Source organism: Giraffa tippelskirchi, chromosome 8 (genome assembly GCF_054371585.1).
Source record: "Giraffa tippelskirchi isolate mGirTip1 chromosome 8, T2T-mGirTip1v1.2.pri, whole genome shotgun sequence".
Taxonomy (NCBI): Eukaryota; Metazoa; Chordata; class Mammalia; order Artiodactyla; family Giraffidae; genus Giraffa; species Giraffa tippelskirchi.
In genome coordinates this window covers 100302215-100327304 of record NC_137282.1, presented here as the reverse complement: position 1 = coordinate 100327304, position 25090 = coordinate 100302215, and the positions used below count along the sequence as shown (strand labels likewise).

At 39.6% G+C, this 25090-nt stretch overlaps 1 protein-coding gene across 4 annotated transcripts in view; it reads right to left on the bottom strand.

Moving 5' to 3' along the window:
* NDUFAF2 (NADH:ubiquinone oxidoreductase complex assembly factor 2) overlaps positions 1-25090 on the bottom strand; it is a 309065-nt gene that overhangs the window by 198769 nt on the left and 85206 nt on the right. For all 4 annotated transcript variants that reach the window (XR_014063525.1, XR_014063524.1, XM_081524331.1 and 1 more), the window contains exon 2: positions 17712-17801. Coding sequence is in view for 2 of the 4 variants with exons in the window: in XM_081524331.1 (XP_081380457.1) it covers positions 17712-17801 (90 nt within the window). In the remaining 2 variants the exon portion in view is untranslated. The remainder of the gene's footprint in view (positions 1-17711; positions 17802-25090) is intronic.

Here is a 25090-nt window from a genome sequence, read left to right as displayed (position 1 = left end):
AGTTGGCATAATTAAGTTACAAATTTTGTGATGTTCATGGCTATTATTGTTCTTTTTCCTTAATCAACTTTATTGAGGTATAATTTACATACAATACAGTAAAACCATTTAAAGTGTATAATTCCATGAGTTCTGACAAATGTATACAACCGTGTGACTAGCACCACAATCAGTGTATAGAATATTCCCATCACCCTAAAAGTTCCCAAGTGTCTGACTACATGCAAACATCCACCTTAACTCACCCACAGCCCCCAGCAAGTGGTGGTTTCTGTCACTGTTCATTACTTTTGCCTTATCTACAATTTCATATAAGTGGAATCTTATATTCTCTTTTGTACTCAACATAATGTTCCTTTGTTGTTACTGTATATAGAAAACAGACTCTGAAGGTAGCCTGACAACCCCGCCACTTGGTGATTGTGTCTCTGTATGATCTCTTCCCCTTGAGTGAGCCCAGAACCTGTGACTTATTTCTAACTATGAAAATATGGCAAAGGTTATGGGATGCATGTGATTGTATGATGCTGCTGCTACTGCTGCTAAGTCGCTTCAGTCGTGTCCGACTCTGTGCGACCCCACAGACGGCAGCCCACCAGGCTCCGCCGTCCCTTGGATTCTCCAGGCAAGAATACTGGAGTGGGTTGCCATTTCCTTTTCCAGTGCATGAAAGGGAAAAGTGAAAGTGAAGTTGCTCAGTCTTGCTCAGTCGCGTCTGACTCTTAGCGACCCCATGGGCTGTAGCCTACCCGGCTCCTCCGTCCATGGGATTTTCCAGGCAAGAGTACTGGAGTGAGGTGCCATTGCCTTCTCCAGATTGTATGATGATGCTACATAAAATACAGCAATCTTTCTTGTTGAAGTCTCTCTTTCCCTCGCTGGCTGTAAGGAATAAAAGGTCATGTTGGGGAACATCATGTGGCAAGTAATTGTTGGTGATCTCTAGGAGGTTATGGTGGTCTTTGGCCAACATCAAACAAAAAACTGTTTCTCACAGCCCTACAACCATGAGAAACTGGATGCTGCCAACAACTACACACGTGCAAAAGTGGGTCCCTCCACACTCAAGCAACCAGATGAGAATGTGAGACAGGCTGGGACCTGTGACCCTTTGTTGCAGTGCTTGCCCTTGGACAAATGTCTCCTCCAGCAACAAAATACAAAGAAACTATGAGGGACTAAAAATAACTATGTGCATGCACAGTTGGGGAAAATTATGAACAACAAGACATAAAAAGACCAGAAGAAAGAATTGTTTCTTCTATTGTTTAATAGGTACAGAATTTCAGTTTTAGAAGATGAAAAGGGTTATGGAAATGGATGGTGGTGACAGCTCTACAACAAAGTGAATGTACAATTCACACTTAAAAATGATTAAGATAGTAAGCTTTATACTATACATATTTAACACAATTAAAAAATAGTGTTGAAAAAACTGGCTATCTATACCCATGTCCAAATTGACTGATATCTACACCATGCACAAAATATAATTCAAAATGAATCAGAGATATAAATGTAAAACCACAAACTCTAAAACTTCTAGAAGAAATCACCAAAGAAAATATTTGTGAGCTTGGGTTAGGCAAAAACTTCCTACATACAACACCAAAAGCATGATGAGGCATAAAAGAAAAAATGATAAATCTGATTTCATTAAAATCAATAATGTGTCCTCTTCAAGCAGCACAGGGAAGAGAATGAAAACACAGACTGGGAAAAAATATTTGCAAATCACATATATGGTAAAGACTTGTATAGAGGACATATGAGAAATTCTTAAAAGGAAACAAATAGGGGAAAAAAGCCAACCAAATAAAAAATAGCTGGGCAAAAAGAAGATATACAGATGGCACAGCGGCTCCACTTAACAATTGCTATCAAGTGTAAATGACCCAAGTGTCTTTCAGCTGGTGAATAGATTAAATAAACTGGTATATCAACATGATAGAATTCTACTCAGCAATAAAAAGGAACAAACTACTGATTCACACAAGAACAAATGAATCTCAAATGCATTAAGCTCACTGAAAGAAAGCTGTCTTCCGCTTCTACCCAACATGGAGCAACAGGGACAAATGATATGAAACAGCAATTTTCAAGACAGTGGACATCGAGTAATAAATACAGTGGTCCCTGAGAATGCAAAATAAACAAGAGTTACCCCTACAATTGCCTCAGCTCAATGCTCTGACAGTTTCTAGGCTGTGGCAACAGGGAGGGGATCCAGCCAAAATCCACCATACTATCTAAATTATGGAGGTGAGGCTGAGAGTCCAGGGAGAGCAGGTTGGCTAAAATTCACAGGATAGACTACCAGACAGGAAACTGCTACAGAGAGCACACTCTGGATGGAGATTAGCAGAAGACCAAGTATTCAGCAGAGCACTGATCAGTTCAGGTGAGCGAGGAACTCGGGATGTCAGGAAGAGAACCACTTGAAAGGATCAGAAGGAACAGAACTCAGGATCTGCACAGGGTCAAGAGCAATGTCAATTCCCACCACCCAGAGTGGAAAACCTCATTATTAACAGGGCAGAGTAGAGTGCTGAGAAATGATTTGCATCAACAGTGCAGAATTATTAGTTGTAGATTAAACTATGCTCTAGTCCCATCTAACAAATCTTAAAAGTCAGCCCTGAAAGGATCAACCAGTTTACCAGTAATGTAACTGTCTCAGAACAAAGCTCAAATATACATATACATACACATATGAACACAGAAATATCTACTATCCAATTAGGCAAAAATTTTAAATGTCTGACATCCAATCAGATATTGCCGAGCAAACAAAGAAGCAGAAAAATACTTTCCATACTGAGGCGAAAAAAAATCAACTTCCCCAAACCAACTGAAAACAGATACAGATGGTAGAATTAGAAGACAAGAACATTAAAACAGTTACAACCGCACCCCATATGTTTAAAAAACTAAGGGAAAGTTTGAACATATTAAGCAGAGACCTGGAAGATATAAAACAGACCCATATCAAACTGGTAGAGATGAAAACTACAATGCCAACATGAAAAATACTCTGGATGGATTAATAGTTATTTGACATTGTGAAGGAAAAGATTAGTGAACTTGAAGAAACGGCAAGAGAAACTATACAAACTGAAACTCAAAAAGAAAAAAGTTTCTACAAGTAAATAGAACATCTGTGAGCTGTGACACACCTTCAAGCAGCTTAACACTGTGAATGGAGGACCTGAAAGAGAGGACAAAGCAGGACACAGGAAAAAAATGTTTGAAGAAATGGTAGCCAAAATTTTTCTAAATTTGATGGAAACCAAATCAGTAGGTCTAAGAAGCTCAAGACACATCAAGCACAAGAGATTATATCATGGTACACCATAATCAAATTGCTCAAAACCAGTTAAAAAAAGAAGAACTTTAAATCAGCCAAAGGAAAAAATACATAACACATACATACGGATAAAGATAAGCATGACAACAGATTTCTCAACAGAAACCATGTCAGGTAGAATATGTTAAAACTACAGAAAGCAAAGCAGCTCTCAACCTAGAATGTTACATGCAGAGAAGTATCTTTAAAAACATCTTTAAAAATATATCTCAGACATGCAAAAGTTGAAAGAGTTCAACGCCAGTAGACTCACATTTAAAGAAATGTTAAAGGAAGTCTTATAGACTAAAAGAAAATAATTCCAGATGGAAATCTGGATCTCCAAACAGGACTGAAGAACATTAGAAATGCTAACAATATGGATAAATTTTATATTTCCCTTATTAATTAAACATCTCTAAATGCTAGCTCACTGTTTCAATAAAAATAATGATGTAGACTGTAGATTATAACATATGTAGAACTAAAATACTTGACAGTAACAGAAATGTTAGAAAGAAAAAATGGTAGTAACTTCTATAAGGTTCTTGTACTCTGTATGAAGTAGAATAACTACATAAAGAAAGACTCTGATACATTGAAGATGGTAGTCTACAAAACCTGAAGCAGCCACTAAAATAAGAAATCAAAGAAATATAGCTGACAATCCACAAAGGGAAATACAACTGAATCATAAACAAGCCTCAGAACTAGAAGGGGGGAAAGATCAAGATGGTGGAACAGAACACTGTGGAGTTCACCTCCTCCAACAAATACATTAAAAACACATCTGCATGTGGAACAATTCTCACAGAATACTTACTGAACAGGGTCAGAAGATCTCACACATCCAAAGCTGCAAGAATGATCACCATGTAACTGGGAAGGATGAGAGGAAAAAAAAAGAAATAGGGACGGGACCTGAGCCCCTGGGAGGGAACTGTGAAAGAAGAAAGGTTCCTTTATCCTGGGAACTGCCTTCAACAGCTGGGAGATCAGCCCGGACAGACAGGGCATTCCAGAGGCTCAGAGAAAAGTGCAGCCGCTGGCTTGTGGCAGGCAGAACCAAGAAGGACCAGCACAGGTGGTCCTGACCACCTCACTGCACTACCCAGCCCAAGATGTGAGTCTTCTGCTGGTGTGCACAGGGGCTGGGTGCTGAAACTCAACTTCAGTGGACTGCCCTGGGGAGAGGACTGGCGCTGGCTGCCCAGAGACAGTCTGCAGCGTGGCCCAGGCCTCAACCAGGGGTGCGCACAGGCGGTAGGCTGGCCGACTATGGGACCCCACCACAGCAGCCTCACTCTCATTCTCGGTACTCACAGCAGGTGTAGCTCCGCCTCCAAGAGGTCTGGCAGTGTGCAAGCATCTGTGGGCGGCCCACATGTGGAGGTGGGGTTGAAATCTGAGCCTCGTCCTAGTGTCTTTGGAGGATTTACGCGCTGGCGCCTCTGTAAGCTCAGAGCCCTCAGGACATCCAAGGGAATTACTGGTACTCCTGTGGGTGTGCAGGTCTGGCACTAGCAGCTGCAGGCTCTGCAAGTGTGCACACGTACAAGTGCAGCTGGGTACTGGGCTGCCCCTGCAACTCCCACAATGGGGCCAGGTGTGAGAATACACGCAACTCTGGCAGGTCCTAGTACCCAACTTCAGCGGATCTGTGCCAGCAGAGCTGTGCTGGTGGCTGGGTGAGCACAGCGCCTGAGGGATGTCTGGATTCCAGTGGATGAGGAGGGGCCCAGGTCAGTGCCCACAAGAGTGCACTTTGTAAACGCACACATCAGGTGACTGGCAACACCACAGACTTCATTTCTTGGAATTCTCGGTAGCTCCTCTCCCAGTGGAAGTACTCTAATCCCACCTACCTCACACCACAACTAAGAAACGGACCTGGGGGCTTCTACTCCAACAAGTGGGGAGCAGATTCTGCCCCAGACAGTGCTGTGCCAACCACAGAGCAAAGCAGAGACCCCGCTCAACATCCAGTTGCAGGCTCTGGTCCCCGAAATACCGATGACATCCCCTATCAAGGGATAATGGCCAACACACACTGAGAACAACTGTAGTAGGCATCCGTTCTAAAAACATCCCTGACACTGAAAAACCTTAGACTCACTTAAAGACTCACACATTCTGAATACTGAAAGTCTGAGATCAAGGTGGTGGCAAGGTTGGTTTCTTCTGAGGCTTTTCTCCTCTGCTTATAGATTGCCGTCTTCTCCCTGTGTCTTCACGAGGTCTCCCCTCTGTTCACACCTCTGTCCTAATGGACTTTTCTTATAAGGACATTAGTCATACTGGATTAAGACATGCCCTAAGGACCTCATTTTAACTTAATTACCTCTTTAAAGACTTGTCTCTAAATATAGCCTGAGGTGTGCTCAGTCGCTCAGTTGGGTCCAACTCTTTGTGATCCCATGACTTTGTAGCCTGCAAGGCTCCTCTGTCCCAGGCAAGAATACTGGAGTGGGTTGCTACTTTGTACTTCAGGGGATCTCCTCAACCCAGGGATCAAACCCACTTCTCTTGCATCTCCTGGATTGGCAGGTGAATTCTTTACCACTAGCCCCACCTGAGAAGCCCCTAGTCTGAAGTACTGGGGGTTAAGACTTCAGTACAGAATCTGGGGGTACCCATTGTAGCTATAACAACTAGGAATGAAAGAGGTTACCACCACACAGCTTCTGAAGCTATTAAAAGAAAAATAAGATAATACTATGGTCTGTCTTATGCCAAAAAATATTTGGAAACTTAGATGAAATGGCAGATTCTTTGGAAAATACAATCTAGCAAAGATCATTCAAGAAGAAACAGATAACCTGAATATTCTGTCTAATAAAGAAATTATGCCAAATTGCTTCAGTCATATCCGACTCTTTGTGACCCCCAGTTAAGAATACTGGAATGGGTTGCCATTTCCTCCTCCAGGGGATCTTCCTGACTCAGGAATCGAACCAGGGTCTTCTGCATTGCCAGGAGGGTTCTTTACCACTAGTGCCATGTGGGAAGTTGCAGTTAAAAAAATCCAGGCCTAGATGGCTTCACTGGTGAAGTCCATCAAATATTTAAAGAAGTAGTATGAAAGAGTTGGACACTGAAGAAAGCTGAGCGGCGAAGAATTGATGCTTTTGAACTGTGGTGTTGGAGAAGACTTGAGAGTCCCTTGGACTGCAAGGAAATCCAACCAGTCCATCCTAAAGGAGATCAGTCCTGGGTGTTCATTGGAGGGACTGATGTTGAAGCTGAAACTCCAATACTTTGGCCACCTCATGCGAAGAGTTGCCTCATTGGAAAAGACCCTAATGCTGGGAAGGATTGAGCGCAGGAGGAGAAGGGGATGACAGAGGATGAGATGGCTGGATGGTATCCTCGACTTGATGGACATGGGTTTGGGCAGACTCTGGGAGTTGGTGATGGACAGGGAGGCCTGGTGTGCTGCGATTCATGGGGTTGCAAAGAGTCGGACACGACTGTGTGACTGAACTGAACTGAACTGACTGAGTATGAAAGAAAAGTGAAAGTGAAAGTCACTCAGTCGTGACTGACTCTTTGCAACCCCATGGACTATACAGTCCATGGAATTCCCCAGGCCAGAACACTGGAGTGGGTAGCCATTCCCTTCTCCAGGGGATCTTCTCAACCCAGGTATAAAACCCAGATCTCCCACATTTCAGGCGGATTTTTTTTACCAGTAGAGCTACCAAGGAAGCCCCAAAGAGGTAGTATAACTTGGCACAAACTCTTACAGACTTGTGAAGAAGGAATACGTCCAAATGCATTTCACAAGATCAGCATTACCCTGATATCAAAATCATAACAAGACAAGAAAAAAAGAATTACTAACTAGTATTCCTCAAGAACACAGATGTAAAAATTCTAAACAAAATTTTAGATAACTCAAAAATACATTTAAACAAGTAAAACATAAGGAATAAGACAAGACTGTTCATTCTTATCTCCTCTACTAGACAGTTTATTGGAGGTTCTAGCCAATGCAAATCAGTGAGAATAAAACAAATTAAAGATATCCAAGTTGGAAAGAATTAAGAAAAATGTTTTATTCACAAACAACATGATCTTCTACGTAGAAAATCTGATGGAATTATTTTTAAAGGGCTACTATAATTAATAACTGAATTTAGCAAAGTAATGGATACAAGATCAATATGCTAAAGTCTACTGAATATTTATTCACTAATGAGAAATTAAACTTGAAAAACATTATCATTATGTTAGCACCAAAAACATGAAGTGGTTAGGAAAAAATCTGACAAAAAATGTGCAATATAGGTACAATGAAAGCTACAAACTTTGATGAGAGAAATTAAAGAATGCCTAAATTAAATGAAGAGATATACAATGTTCAGGGGTCAAGAGATCCTTATTGTTAAGATATTAGTTCTCTGCAAAGAGATCTATAGATTCAACACAATCCCAACCAAAAACTCAGGAGGTATTTTTACAGAAATTAACAAAGTTATTCTGAAATCCATATGAAATACAAAGGATTTCAAATGGCCAAAACAACTTCAAAAAAGAAGGACTAACAGTACCTGATATCAAGACTTAGAAAGCTAAAGTTATCAAGGAACTAAGGCCCCAAGTCAAATAGCTAGGAAGATTCTGAAGCTAGGCAATGGTCATCTGAGTGAGCTTGAAAATAGATCTTCCACAGCCTGACAAAACCATGTGAATGAGCTTCAAAACAGATGGGCCCTGAGAGAAGCACTGAGATGACTGCAGCCCAGGCCAACACCTCGTCTGCAGGCTTGGTAGAGACCCTAAGACAGAAGATCCACTTAAGCCATGCCTAGATTCCTGACTCATGGAAACTGTGAGATAATAAAAGTTCATCATTTTAGGCCTCTAATTTTGGGGGTAATTTGTTAAGCAGCAATAGATAATTAATACATGCAGTTATCCTATCATCTAATAAAGGAGATCACCATCAACTCTCAATATTCCCAGCCAAGCAATTTGGTTTTACAATAGGTCCAGAGCCTTTGAATTGGGACATTAGTTGATTAGAGATAATTCTAGATTCATATAATCACAGAACATCAGACATAGGTGGGGCCTTAAAGGATACTGAATCCAGCCTTTTAATTTGACAGATCAAAAACAGAGGTAAATCAATCTGCCCAAAATGACCAACATCATAAATGGACATTGGAGGACCTGAGCATAACCCAGGCCTTCTGATGCTGGGACAGGCCCTTACATTAGCTTTTGAAGTTTATTTTGAAAATTATTGGTGGGTAGTCCTTTAAGGGCCCATCTATGTATGATGTTCCTGTGGCTTGAGAAAAGCATGTTAAACAATTATTATTTATTAATAATAAAGCAATGAAAGTACTTTTATACTAAGATATTCATTATTGTGTTAAGGATAGACAAGTATGGATTAATATATCTGAAAATTAATTTTTACCTGACTTTATTTTGAAATTTATTTTTACATTTTAATGAGTATGTGTGGTTAAGTAAAGTTTAACATTCCATTAAAAATAAATACTGGATCAGAACCTTTCTGTCTCTTCCTGTTATACTCTACTTTGCATGTATTTTTAGGATTCTTATTAACAATGCTTATTATTCTCAACAAAAGACTAGTTTAAACTTACCAAAAACAACAAATCAAGAAAAAGAAAGATAAACTGTGATCTGAATCAGAAAGATAAAGCTTTTGAGATGCTCTGTAGAAGAACTACATATCATAGCATGGATGAAACTTAAAAGGTCCCCTGAAACTTTATAAGAAAGTTCAATAGCTAGTACTATACTAACTCCCACATCTGAATCTTGAGTGTCCTTTATGTTTGGAACCAGCTGCTTTCGTGTGCCATTTCATGTCTTTCTTTTTAAAATGGACTATTTTCAGCATGTCAGCTAAGTCCCCAAAATGTTTCTTCCTCGTGTAGTTTCAATTTAAAACACATTCATTCATCAAATGTTGATTGACCTTGCACTTATTTTATGTTAAGTGTTGAACTAGGCCCTAAGAATACAATGATGAACAAGGTAACGACTCTATTCTAAAGAATCTTCAAGTCCAGGGAGAAGAGGTAGATATTCTACAGAGAATATTCTAAGAGAGTATTCTACAGTGAATATTCTAAGAGAGTATTCTACAGTGAATATTCTAAGAGAGTATTCTACAGTGAATATTCTAAGAGAGTATTCTACAGTGTGTCGTGTAATGTTTGGGGGGAGGCATAAAGTGAGATGAAAAACATGAAAGGAATACCCCACTCAGCACTAGGGGGTAAGGGGTAGGGTCGGAAAGACTTCCAAAGAAATTCATGTCTACTCTAATATTCGAAGGATAAGTAGAAATAGACCTCGTCATTATGAGGTGGGCAGTACAAGGTAATATTAAGAGTAAAGACTCTGGAGACAGACAAAAGTGAGGGTGAAAGTTGCTCAGTCATGTCCAATCCTCCCGACTCAGGGATTGAACCTGGGTCTCCTGTGTTGTGGGCAGATTCTTTACCATCTGAGCCACCAGGGAGACAGATAATTTGGGTTCAAATCATGGCTATAGCTGCTCCTTGTATTTAGGGAGCTATTTAATCTCTCTGTGCTTCATTTGGAGGAATCAAAAAGGAATTTACACAAGTTATCACCACATCTGTGTGGATCACAATAAACTGGAAAATTCTTAAACAGATGGGAATACCAGACCATCTGACCTGTCTCTTGAGAAACCTGTATGCAGGTCAGGAAGCAACAGTTAGAACTGGACATGGAACAACAGACTGGTTCCAAATAGGAAAAGAAGTACGTCAAGGCTGTACATTGTCACCCTGCTTATTTAACTTATATGCAGAGTACATCATGAGAAACGCTGGGCTGGAAGAAACACAAGCTGGAATCAAGATTGCCAGGAGAAATATCAATAACCTCAGATATGCAGATGACATCACCCTTATGGCAGAAAGTGAAGAAGAACTAAAGAGCCTCTTGATGAAAGTAAAAGAGGAGAGTGAAAAAGTTGGCTTAAAGCTTAACATTCAGAAAACTAAGATCATGGCATGTGGTCCCATCACTTCATGGCAAATAGATGGGGAACAGTGGAAACAGTGTCAGATTTTATTTTTTGGGGCTCCAAAATCACTGCTGATGGTGACTACAGCCATGAAATTAAAAGATGCTTACTCCTTGGAAGGAAAGTTATGACCAACCTAGATAGCATATTTAAAAGCAGAGACATTACTTTGCCAACAAAGGTCTGTCTTGTCAAGGCTATAGTTTTTCCAGTAGTCATGTATGGATGTGAGAGTTGGACGGTGAAGAAAGCTGAGAGCCAAAGAATTGATGCTTTTGAACTGTGGTGTTGGAGAAGACTCTTGAGAGTCCCTTGGACTGCAAGGAGATCCAACCAGTCCATCCTAAAGGAGATCAGTCCTGGGTGTTCATTGGAAGGACTGATGTTGAAGCTGAAACTCCAATACTTTGGCCACCTGATGAGAAGAGTTGATTCTTTGGAAAAGACCCTGATGCTGGGAAGGATTGGGGGTGGGAGGAGAAGGGGATGACAGAGGATGAGACTCTATGGACACGGGTTTCGGTAGACTCCGGGAGTTGGTGATGGACAGGAAGGTCTGGCGTGCTGCGATTAATGGGGTCGCAAAGAGTTGGACACGACTGAGCGACTGAACTGAACTAATACTTGAAGGATAAGTAGAAATAGGCCTTGTCATTATGAGGTGGGCAATACAAGGTAATATTAAGAGTAAAGACTCTGGAGACAGACAAAAGTGAGGGTGAAAGTTGCTCAGTCATGTCCAATCTTCCCGACTCAGGGATCGAACCTGGGTCTCCCGCATTGTGGGCAGATTCTTTACCATCTGAGCCACCAGGGAGACAGATAATTTGGGTTGAAATTATGGCTATAGCTGCTCTTTGTATTTAGGGAGCTATTTAATCTCTCTGTGCTTTATTTGGAGGAATCAAAAAGGAATTTACACAAGTTATCACCACATCTACTGATCTACCTCCATCTATGACAATATACTCTACTTTTCTGCTATTCCTCTTGATGAACTTTTCATGCTCTTGTCAAAGGCCAATTCTTCTACAAGTGTATTAGATTCTGTCCCATCTTGCTTTCTCAAGGTCTTTCTCCTGCGTCACTAATGCTTCCTTTTCACCTGGAACTTTCTCATCACTATTACAAAATTTGGTTACTTCTATTGTCTTTAAAAACACAATTGAATTCCTCTCAATTCCACTTTCCCACCCAGGTACACCCTCAATGTTCTCCTTCATTTTTTACAGATAAATTCTCATAAGCATTACCTATACTCATTCTCTTGAAATTCTCTCTTGCTATTCTTTTTTCTAAAGGCTTTTCTTCCTAATACTCTACAGAACTAGTTTTGTCAGGATTGGTGACCTGTTCTTAGAGCAAAGAATCAATTCTTGGTCCTCATTTGACATGGTTGATAACCTGTTTCTTCTTGAAACTTTTCCTTTTTTCCTCCTACTTTTCTGGCTGCTCCTTTTTGTCTTCATTGTCTCTAAACTTTAGAAAAACCTAGGGTTCAGTCTTTGAACTTCTCGCTTTCTTTCTTTTTTTCTTCATGATTCTTTTTTTCAATTGGAGTATAGTTGATTTTGGGCCTCTCTGGTGGCTCAATGGTAAAGAATTCGTGAGACACAAGTTTGATCCCTGAGTCAGGAAGATCTCCGGAGAAGGAAATGGCAACCCACTCCAGTATTCTTGTCTTTCTTGTCTGGGAAATCCCATGGACAGAGGAACCTGGTGGGCTACAGTCCATGGGGGTCACAAAAGAGTCGGCCAAGACTTAGTGACTAAACAACAACAACAACAATAGTTGATTTACAAGGTTGTGTCAGTTTCAGGTGAAAAGTGAACTTTGAAAAGTGAACTTCAGGCGTTCAGTTATACATACACATATATTCATTCTTTTTATTTTCCCATACATTAATAGGTTATTACAGAATATTGAGTAGAGTTCCCTTTGCTATACTCTAGGTCCTTATTAGTTATCTGTTTTATATACATAGTAGTGTATATATGGGCTTCCCAGGTGGTATTAGTGGTAAAGAATCTGCCTGCCAATGCAGGAAATGCAAGAGATGCAGGTTCAATCCTTGGATAAGGAAGATCGCCTGGAGGAAGGCATGGCAACCCACTCCAGTATTCTTGCCTGGGAAACCCCATGGATAGAGAAGCCCAGTGGGCTACAGACCATGGGGGTGCAAAGAGTCAGACATGACTGAGAGCGCATGCACACATACACACAGTGTGTATATGTTAATCCCAAGCTCTCAGTTTACCCCTTCCACCTCCCCTTTGGCCTTTTGTAACCATAAATTTGATTTCTACATTTGTGACACTATTTCTGTTTTGTAAATAAGTCTATTTGTACTATATTTTTAGATTCCAAATATAAGCAATATTATATGATGTTTGTCTTTGACTGACTCACTTAGTATGATAATCTCTAGGCCCATTCATCTTGCCGCAAATGGCATATTTTGCTCTTTTTTATGGCTGAGTAGTATTCCATTGTACCACATCCTCTTTTTTTTAACCACATCTTCTTTATCCATACATCTGTTGATGGACACTTAGGTTGCTTCTATGTCTTAGTTATTATAAATAGTACTGAAATGAACATTAGGGTATTTTCATGTTTTTCTCCAGATATGTGCCCAGCAGTGGGATTGCTGGGTCATACTGTATGAACTTCTCACTTTCTATTTACATATATCCTCTCTGTGATCTCATCCTATCTCCTGGCTTTTCAATGCCATTTATTTGCTGTCAACTCTCACGTTTTATTGCCAGTCCAAACTTTTCCACTAAATTATGGCTTATATACAACTTAATATCTCTACCTGGATATCTAACAGTTATCTCAACCTTCATTTTCAAAACTGATCTAATTTCTTCTCACAAATTTGCTCCTTCCAGTCTTGCCCCACTCAGTCAACAGCAACTGCACTTTCCCAGGTGAGGTCCAAAAGTTTAAGTCAGCACTGACTGTTCTTCTCTCACTTTCCACATCCAATGTGTCAGCAAATCTCACTGGCTTTACTTTTACAAGAGATCCAGAATGCAACTACTTCTTTCCATTCACACTGTTACTCTAGTCCATGCCACAATGAGCTCTTGCCTGAATTATTTCAAGAGCATCCTGTCTCCAAGGTTTGTTTATGTGCCGTCCCCCTCCCTGGCCAGTCTCTCTGCAATGCAGCAGCCAGAGTGATCCTGTTAAATGTGATTCAGAGCATACGAGTACTCTTTTCAAACCTTCCACCACCTTCCAATCTCAGAGTAGAAGCCAGAGTCCTTACAAAAGGACTGCAAGACTGGGCATCCTATTGCTCTTCTAACCTCACCTGCTACCAGCCACACTGCTTTCCATGCTGTTCCTTAAAAACCAGAGTATGCTCCTGCCTCAGGGCTTCAGCCCTGGTTCTCCAGGAATGCTCCTTTGCTACTTATCAGCATGACCAGCTTCTTCCTCTGCCTTTATTCAAAAGCCATGTTCTCAAAAAGGCCATTTTTAAAAACTACTTAAAACTGCAAAACCCTCCCCAACACTCCCTACTCCCTTTATCAGATTTATTTTCTGGGGCCAATAACATACCACATAGTTATCTATCTGATTTACTGTTTCCCACTCCAGAATGTAAACTTCATGAATTCAGAGGTCCTCAATAGATGTTTAGTATATAAATAGATGAAAAGGTTGAACCGTTTAATACATATTGTGGCAGAAAATGCAACTTGTGGGAATCTGTACTCTACTACTAATAATTAAATATAATATTCATTTGGACCTGAAAGTACTTTAGATTCATTTGGGGTTGACATTATTTAAGTTTTTCCTCTTTCCTTTCCTGTACACAGTGTTTTGTGTACATATTTATATTTTACTTTACTTTTTCATGGCATGGAGTTCTTTTAAATTTTTTTATTGAAGGATAATTGCTTTACAGAATTTTGTTGTCTTCTGCCAAACCTCAACATGAATCAGCCATAGGTATATATATATCCCCTCCCTTTTGAACACCCCTCCCATCTCCCTCCCCATCCCACCCCTCTAGGTAGATACAGAACCCCTGTTTGAGTTTCCTGAGCCATATAGCAAATTCCCATTGGCTATCTACTTTAGATATGGTAATGTAAGTTTCCCTGTTACTCTTTCCATACATCTCACCTTCTCCTCCCCTCTCCCCATGTCCATAAGTCTATTCTCTATGTCTGTTTCTCCACTGCTGCCCTGTAAATAAATTCTTCAGAACAATTTCTCTAGATTCCGTATATGTGCATTAGAATATGATATTTATCTTTCTCTTTCTGACTCACTTCACTCATGGAGTTCTTATTTTTTACATTTAATTGATATGCAACACTATAAAAATAATTTTTGTTTCAGCACTTAGATGATACATTTATTTTAAGGGTATGACCCACAGAACAGTTATGCTGAATTACTGGATCAGGACAGATCCATAAAAAGCATCAGAACTTCATTCTGATTTTCTGAAAGTCTCAAATACTCAAAAATGAGTCATTATCTATTTCTTTATTTCTATAAACGTTTTAATTCTATACTAATATTGGAAAAAACGATAAAAATAGGTTCATTATAAGAGGGTGGGAGGCACTATCTGAGAATTTCAAATGTAGCTTATAACACTGAAAGTGAAAGTGAAGTCGCTCGGTCGTGTCCGACTCTGCGACCCCATGAACTGTAGCCTATTAGGCTCCTCTGTCCGTGGGGTTTTCCAGGGAAGGGTACTAGAGTGGGTTGCCATTTCCTTCTCCAGGGGATCTTCCGAACCCAAGGATTGAACCTGGGTCTCCTGCATTGCAGGCAGAAGCTTTACCATCTGAGCCACCCAGGCTTATAACATTGGAAACTGTTAAAATAAGAAAGCTCAATTACTCCTAGAAGTTGCCAGTTTATATTCCGTTTTTCTTCAAAAAGTCTCTGTTTTTATGTTCTTTTCTCATAGTTCTACTATTTTCATAGTTAATAAGGAAAAACAGAAAAGGTATTTCCAGGGACATATTTACACTTACATGGTGACATAAAAATAACTCAATGACTATAGCTACCATGTGTAAGGCATTATACTAAACCCAGTAGAAAACAAAGGGCTGACTGCTTACAGTGCATAGCTGTATTACCCAGGCAATTCATCTAATCTTTCTAGAACTTAGATTCTCTGTTAAATGGGTAAAACTGCCATGTCTACCTCATAGGATTATAGTGGTAAAGAACCTGCCTGCCAATGCAAGAAACACAGGAGACACAGGTTTGATCCCTGGGTCAGGAAGATTCCCTGGAGATGGCAATGGCAACCCACTCCAGTATTCTTGCCTGGAGAATCCCAAGGACATAGGAGCCTGGTGGGCTACAAACAGTCCACGGGATCACAGAGAGGTGGACACAACTGAGCCACTGAGCATATATAGTGTGCTATATATATAATGATTTAAAGCAATGGCATAATATCAGGTATACAGGTAAACACTTGACAAATATAAGATATACAAGATAGGCATGGAGCTTCCCAGGTGGCTCAGTGTTAAAGAATCTGCCTGCCAATGGAGGAGACACGGGAGTTGCAGGTTCAATCCCTGAGTGGGGAAGATCCCCTGGAGTAGGAAATGGCAACCCACTCCAGTATTCTTGCCTGGAAAATTCCATGGAGAGGAGCCTGAAGGGCTGCAGTTCATGGGGTTGCAAAGAGTCAGACATGACTGAGCAACTGAGCATGATTGGTGTTATAGTTAAGTTTCCTTTAGTTGCAAATAACAAGGAAGAGTTTTAAGTATTCAATATATACTTACTGAGCACTATGTGCCAAGCACTAGGTTAAGAACTAGTAAAGAGAAAGGGAAAATTTATAACATAGAACTCAAAGGCAACCTTGCAGCTGAACATCATTCAGAAAGAAATGGAACTGGGAACTGGAAAGTTGCTGGAAACCTAGGAAACATTCTGTCTTTCTACACACAAGGTTAGGAGCACTGACATCCTCGCAGTTAAAAATCCACCTATAACTTTGCAGTCAGATTTCCATATCTGCAGTTCTGCATCAGCAGAATAAACCAACCAATGATCATGTAATACCATAGCACGAACTTACTGAAAAAAATCTGTGTCTAAGTGGACCTATTTCAAATCTGTGTTGTTCAAAACAAACAAACAAAATCAAAAGCAAAAATAAAACCTGTGCTGTTCAAGGGTTAATTGTACTTCTCTTTCCAGACTGGTTTCCATTTACTTCTTAGTAGATTAAGAGATTTTTTTCTGTAACAAAGGTTAAGTGGTGGATTGAAGACTTTACACTTACATGGTGACATAAAAATAACTCAATGACTATAGCTACCATGTGTAAGGCATTATACTAAACCCAGTAGAAAACAAAGGGCTGACTGCTTACAGTGCATAGCTGTATTACCCAGGCAATTTATCTAATCTTTCTAGAACTTAGATTCTCTGTTAAATGGGTAAAACTGCCATGTCTACCTCATAGGATTATAGTGGTAAAGAACCTGCCAAGGCTACCAAGTTCATAAGTTACTATCCCCAGTCATATGGAAAGACTGCTATTATTAGCTCTTTCTTTGATTTTTCACCTTAATTCCAAAGTCCTGACAGGGATCAAGTGTCCATCCTTGTCTAAACACAGGGGCAGCTAGTTGTTAAGTTGAACAAATATTCTAAATGGCATTTAAAACAAGTATTATCCACAATTTAGAAAAGAGGAAACTAAGTCTGAGAAGTATGAGTTACTTTCCCATGTTCATGTGGGTTGTTGTTTAGTCACTAAGTTGTACCCAACTCTTTGCGACCCCATGGACTGTAGCCCAACCAGCCCCTCTGTCCATGGGATTTTCTAGGCAAGAGTACTGGAGTGGGTTGCCATTTCCTTCTCCAGGGGATCTTCCCAACCCAGGAATCAAACCTGTGTCTCCTGCTTGGCATGTGAATCCTTTACCACTGAACCACCTGGGAAGATGTTCATGTGGGTAGAGAATGAAACAGAAACAGAATTCAATTCCTGAGGTTGGGCAAGTTTAGGACCAGCACACAAAAATGAGTGCCTCCTTCAATTCTGCATATACGGAGCTTTGCTCCCCTCACTCTAGTCTGAGCTCTGCTAAAGCTTCATAGTTCTTCTCACTGCTCCCTTCCTGAAATGTGACACTGTCACAACTTTCAAAGAAATACAAAAGATTTAAAAAAGTTTCATCAATTCAGATTGTAAAAGTTTTTGCAAAGAGAATAAATATGAAATTATGCATCTTAATGATTTTATATATAAATTATTTGCCTTCCAGAAGTTACAACGAAAAGCAGAAACTTACCTTCCCATTCTGTTGGGATATCCCCCACTTCATAGTCTATTTCTCTTTTATTTGCTGCTTCTACAATTCTTTTCTCTCGAATAGTTTGTCCTGTAAGACAAAAGTGAGTATCACATTTTTAAAAGAACCCATGGCGCAGTCAGGACTTTCCTGGTAGCTCAGCTGGTAAAGAATTCACCTGCAATGCAGGAGACCCTGTTTCGATTCCTGGGTCGGGAAGATCTATCTTCTGGCAAAGGGATAGGCTACCCATTTCAGTCTTCTTGGGCTTCCCTGGTGGCTCAGATGGTAAAGAATTCGTCTGCAATGTGTGAGATCTGGGTTCAGTCCCTGGGCTGGGAAGATCCCCTGAAGGAGGGCATGGCAACCCACTCCAGTATTCTTGCCTAGAGAATCCCCATGGACCAATGAGCCTGGAGGACTACATCCCTGGGATCGCAAAGAGTTGGACACTACTGAGCGGCTAAGAGCATAGCACATGACACAGTCGCTATTAAAAGAAGTATTTTCTCTTTAGATATTACACCTACAATAAGAGAATTAACAGGAAAAAGAATAGATTTCATTGAGAATTAGGTATATTAGAAAAAGCAGTTTCTAAACTACTTCAGTTCAGTTCAGTCACTCAGTTGTGTCTGACTCTTTGCAACCCCATGAACTGCAGCACGCCAGGCCTCTCTGTCCATCACCAACTCCCGGAGTCCACCCAAACCCATGTCCATTGAGTCGGTGATGCCATCCAACCATCTCATCCTCTGTTGTCCCCTTCTCCTCCTGCCCTCAATCTTTCCCAGCATCAGGGTCTTTTCCAATGAGTCAACTCTTCGCATGAGGTGGCCAACATATTGGAGTTTCAGCTTCAACATCAGTCCTTCCAGTCAACACCCAGGAATGATCTTCTTTAGGATGGACTGGTTGGATCTCCTTGCAGTCCAAGGGACTCTCAAGAGTCTTCTCCAATACCACAGTTCAAAACCATCAACTCTTCGGCGCTCAGATTTCTTTATAGTCCAACTCTCATATCCACACGTGACCACTGGAAAAACCATAGCCTTGACTAAATGGACCCTTGTTGACAAAGTAATGTCTCTGCTTTTTAATATGCTATCTAGGTTGGTCATAACTTTCCTTCCAAGGAGTAAGCGTCTTTTAATTTCATGGCTGCAATCACCATCTGCAGTGATTTGGGAGCCCCCCAAAATAAAGTCAGCCACTGTTTCCACTGTTTCCCCATCTATTTGCCATGAAGTGATGGGACCAGATGCCATGATCTTAGTTTTCTGAATGTTGAGCTTTAAGCCAACTTTTTCACTCTCCTCTTTCACTTTCATAAACAGGCTCTTTAGTTCTTCTTTGCTTTCTGCCATAAGGGTGGTGTTATCTGCATATCTGAGGTTATTGATATTTCTCCCGGCAATCTTGATTCCACCTTGTGCTTCTTCCAGCCCAGCATTTCTCATGATGTACTCTGCATATAAGTTAAATAAGCAGGGTGACAATATACAGCCTTGATGGACTCCTTTTCCTATTTGGAACCAGTCTGTTGTTCCATGTCCAGTTCTAACTGTTGCTTCCTGACCTGCATACAGGTTTCTCAAGAGGCAGGTCAGGTGGCCTGGTATGCTCATCTCTTTCAGAATTTTCCACAGTTTATTGCAATCCACACCGTCAAAAGCTTTGGCATAGTCAATAAAGCAGAAATAGATGTTTTTCTGGAACTCTCTTGCTTTTTCGATGATTGAGCTGATGTTGGCAATTTGATCTCTGGTTCCTCTGCCTTTTCTAAATCCAGTTTGAACATCTGGAAGTTTACAGTTCATGTATTGCTGAAGCCTGGCTTGGAGAATTATGAGCATTACTTTACTAGCTTGTGAGATGAGTGCAATTGTGAGGTAGTTTGAGCATTCTTTGGCATTGCCTTTCTTCGGGATTGGAATGAAAACTGACCTTTTCCAGTCCTGTGGCCACCGATGAGTTTTCCAAATTTGCAGACATACTGAGTGGAGCACTTTCACGGCATCATCTTTTAGGATTTGAAATAGCTCAACTGGAAATTCCATCACCTCCACTAGCTTTCTTCAGAGTGATGCTTCCAAAGGCCCACTTGACTTCACATTCCAGGATGTCTGGCTGTAAGTGAGTGATCACACCATCGTGATTATCTGGGTCATGAAGATCTTTTTTGTACAGTTTTCTGTGTATTCTTGCCACCTCTTCTTACTATCTTCTGCTTCTGTTAGGTCCATACCATTTCTGTCTTTTATTGAGCCCATCTTTGCATGAAATGTTCCCTTGGTATCTCTAATTTTCTTGAAGAGATATTAGATATTAGATATTGCACACTTTCTCCTACAATAAGAGAATTAATAGGAAAAAGAATAGATTTTATTTAGAATTAGGTATATTAGAAAAAGCAGTTTCTAAACTACTTCAGTTCAATTCAGTCAATCAGTCATGTCCGACTCTTTGCGACTTCATGAACCGCAGCACGCCAGGCCTCCCTGTCCATCACCAACTCCCAGAGTCTACCCTAACTCATGTCCATCGAGTCGGTGATGCCATCTAGTCTTTCCTATTCTATTGTTTTCCTCTATTTCTTTGCACTGATCGCTGAGGAAGGCTTTCTTATCTCCCCTGTTATTCTTTGGAACTCTGCTATCTTTCCTTTTCTCCTTTGCTTTTCGCTTTTCTTCTTTTCACAGCTATTTGTAAGGCCTCCTCAGACAGCCATTTTGCTTTTTTGCATTTCTTTTCCATGGGGATGGTCTTGATCCCTGTCTCCTGTACAGTGTCACGAACCTCCGTCCATAGTTCATCAGGCACTCTGTCTATCAGATCTAGTCCCTTAAATCTATTTCTCACTTCCACTGTATAAATCATAAGGGATGTGATTTAGGTCATACCTGAATGGTCTAGTGGTTTTCCCTTCAGTTCAGTTCAGTTCAGTCGCTCAGTCGTGTCCGACTCTTTGCGACCCCATGAACTGCAGCATGCTAGGCCTCCCTGTCCATCACCAACTCCCGCAGTCCACCCAAACTCATGTCCATCGAGTCAGTGATGCCATCCAGTCTTTACTATTCTATTGTTTTCCTCTATTTCTTTGCACTGATCACTGAGGAAGGCTTTCTTATCTCTCCTTGCTATTCTTTGGAACTCTGCATTCAAATGGGCATATCTTTCCTTTTCTCCTTTGCTTTTCACTTCTCTTCTTTTCACAGGTATTTGTAAGGCCTCCTCAGACAGCCATTTTGCTTTTTTTTGCATTTCTTTTTCTTGGGGATGGTCTTGATCCCTGTTTCCTGTACAATGTTACTACTACTACTGTCACTAAAACTACTTCAGAAATTTTAAATTTCCTACCATTGTATGAAAAAGTAATTTTGGCAGAATAAGTCTAGGTTCTGTGTAAAGAAAAAGAGAAACCAATTAATTTGTAGGCCAATTAAAAAAAGATTTTTATTAACAACAAAGTGTTTAACTCTTTCACACCCTGCAAGTATATATAGGAGAGATGCCGGAGGCTGCTGCTACTGCCTAAGGGAATCAACATTTTTGGCCCCACTATGGAAAATAATATGGGAGTTCCTTAAAAAACTAAAAACAGAGTTATCAAATTATCCAGCAATCCCACTCCTGGGCATATATCTGGAAAAGATGAAAACTCTAATTTGAAAAGATCAATATATCCCAATGTTCACAGCACACTATTTACAATAGCCAAGTTATGGATGCTACATAGGTGTCTATCAGAAGATGAATGGATAAAGGAGATGTAGTGTGGAATACACTACACTGTGGAATATTACTCAGCCATAAAAAAGAAAGAAATATTGCCATTTGAAGCAACCTGGATGGACCTAAAGATTATCATACTAAATTAAATCACAGAAAGACAAATATTATGTATTACTTATATGTGAAATCTAAAAAATAATACAAATGAATGTATTTTCAAAACAGAAAGACTCACAGACACAGAAAATAAACTTATGGTGAGCAAAGGGGAAAGGGAGGAAAGTGAGGAATTAATTAAGAGTATGGGATTAATAGGAATAAACTGCTGCAGTCCATGGGGTCGCTAAGAGTCAGACATGACTGAGCGACTTCACTTTCACTTTTCCCTTTCATGCACTGGAGAAGGAAATGGCAACCCACTCCAGTGTTCTTGCCTGGAGAATCCCAGGGATGGCGGAGCCTGGTGGGCTGCCGTCTATGGGGTTGCACAGAGTTGGACACAACTGAAGCAATTAACAGCAGCAGCAGCAGCTGTATATAATTTAGATAAGCAACAAGGATTTACTGTATAGCACAGAGAACAATATTCAATATCTTCTGATAACCTATAACGGAAAACCATCTGAAAAGTATGTGTGTGTATATATATGTGTGTGTCTCTGTGTGTATGTATTTATATATATGTGCATGTATGTGTGTATATATATATATCTGAATCATTTTGCTATATACTTAAAATTAACACAATATTGTAAAACAACTATATGTCAATAAACAAAAAGTCCTGATTATATCCTTTTGAAGCAACTTTATCAAAATGATGGTTTCAAAACACATTTCTTTGTCATTGAAACTTTGATCCTGAAGAAATCAGGTAATTTTCTATCTCCCAACAGTTAACAAGTGTGCCAGCCTATTTCAGGCAATACAAGTTGAAAGAGAGAAGACACTGGTCAACAATGATGAGGGGAGGAGTATGGCTTAACAAGGATCAAACTAGTCAGGGAGAGAAATCTGGGCCTTGCAAAATACTACTTTTTTCCTCCCACTCCTAGGCCAACCTTATACTAATCCAAACAGATTAGGTGAGATAATTCAAGAAATTGACTTTGTTCCCTGCAAATCTTTCTCCTATATGACATGAAATTCTACCAATTAAAAAATTCCTTTGGGACTTTCACTGCTGGTCCAGTGGCTAAGACTCCACGCTCCCAGTGCAGGGGGCACATGTTCCATTCCTTATTCGAGAACTAAGATCCCACATCCCGTGAGGAGCGGCCAAAAAAAATTTGTTTTTTTCAATTATAGACAAGGAAACTTCTAGGAGTGACTGTGCAGGAGATAGGGAACTAAAAAGGGAAGCCTAAGATTACTGAGTGGCTAGTTTTATTTCCTCTCCCTTAATAATAGCAAGTGAAAGGTTAGGATTTCATAGAAAAGCCATTAATGACTAGAAACTCTGAGATGAGGTCAAAGAATCTCTGCATTTTATTACGGACTCATTTAATCAGGCTGATTTAATCCTGAGGTTCTCTAAGAGGCGTTACCTTTTGCTTATCTTATCTTACCTTACCTAATAAATACACAGTAGGACAAGGGATCAGTAGTAAAGCTCCCAGGCTATAGGAACAAGAATTAGGGTAAAAGGAGCCTACAACAATGACAGCTGCATTACTCTCATAGCAGAAGCTCAACATATATACATATATTTTTACTAAAATGCTATTTATATCCACATATATAAACACATCATAATAACACGAGTTACCATAATTAAGCACAGACTAAATTTACTGAAGTATGTTTACATGACAATTTTCAAAACGTTTGAGAGTCAAAATATCTGTGCCTTCATATAGGCCCTAACTTAATACTAAGATGTAAGTATGTCTTTTTAGCAATAACAAGTACAGAAAATTATTGTCTAAAATACAAAATGCTAACAGATGGGCTTCTGAAAGTACTTGTGTGTTCTATAAGTTTTTAAGTGTACGTCAATAAAATTGAGCATACGAGGAGCAAATGGAGAGGTCTACCATTCATAGCAGCACCACTAAATGCATATACATGTATATCTATACATTTCCTACCCTTGAGTTTATAAACCTCATTTAACCTATCTTAAGAATTTTAAAATCAAAAGTCATATCTATTGGTGTGTATATGGAAAGACAAGAAGAGTAATTCATGAATTAGTCACTGATAATAGATGACATCAAAGGTTTATGAAATACATATACACACCTTCAATAATACAAAATAAGGCCTTTAATTTATTGCATAAACTCTTAGTAACCAGATATGGGTTTTCCCCCTCAAATAAACTATTTTAAGACTACTCAATTCTTTGGAATAAATACTACTTGTACAACTATAAACTGGGAATAAAACTTACGCTTTGTACTTAGTAAGAAATTATGCACAAATTGAACACTTACTCATTCTAATATGTTTTCATACAAGAGTTGTAAACACAATCCTACGTATCATAGCAAAAAAAATTCCATCTAGTAAATGGAATAAATATACGTACTTACTCAAGTGTCCAATTTTATGGTCTAATTTACATTTAAAAATTAACTTAATAACAAAGACATTAAATCTAATGTACATATAGGTTTAATAAGGTCTAATACAACAATAAACAATCAACAGTGGTATATTCCATGAATATTAAGTAAAACAATATAATTAATACTATATTTTACTTAATATTAAACAATATTAAATTAAAATAGTCAAAAGTCTGAATTTAGGTAGATCAATAATGGTCAATGGTATATGGATTTAAAGTCTGTCTAAGTAATAGTGCTGTGCTCAGTTGCTTCAGTAGTGTCTGTTTGTGACCCAGTGGACTGTAGTCCGCCTGGCTCCTCTGTCCATGGAATTCTCCAGGCAAGAATACTGGAGTGGGTTGCCATGCCCTCCTTCAGGGGATCTTCCCAACCCAGGGACTGAACTTGCATCTCTTAATAGGCGGGTTCTTTATCATTAGCGCAACCTGGGAAGCACAAAGTATTGTTTTCCAAACTTAAAACTGTTTTAAAAATATGGAATCCATTTGATCAAAAGAAAAAAAAAGGCACGATTCTTTGGTATCAGGTAGATGATGGGTTTAGGTAAAAGATTTCATCTGTTCTACTGGGTTTGTGGCACACAGTATAAGGACCCTGGACACAGATAAGGGAAAGAAGAGCTAGAGTAGAGAGCCCTAAACTTCACTCATTCAAGTGCCTGCTTTGCAATTTTGGTCACACTTTGTGGCATTAATTCCCTAATATTTTTCTTTAATTTTGACTTGCTTTATTATTCAATATTCACTTTTACTTTACCCTACCTCCCCCCTAAAAAACCCAGAAAATCACTGACTTAATATACTAGTTGTATTTTGTGTTCAAACATACATAAAATAGATAAATATCTTTAAAATGTAATGGGTTGTCTTTGTACCTCCTGAAGTCATCTTGAACACCAGTCTGGAGAGACAGGCCCAGTGGCACATATGTTGATACAGAGCATAGGAATCAACATACCAGTAAGAAATTACTATGGATAGGAAATGGCTAATGAACACTGAAGCATTGTTTGGATTGCCTTTACTCTTCATTTCAAAAAATCCTATGTTATGTACAATCTTAGGTTAG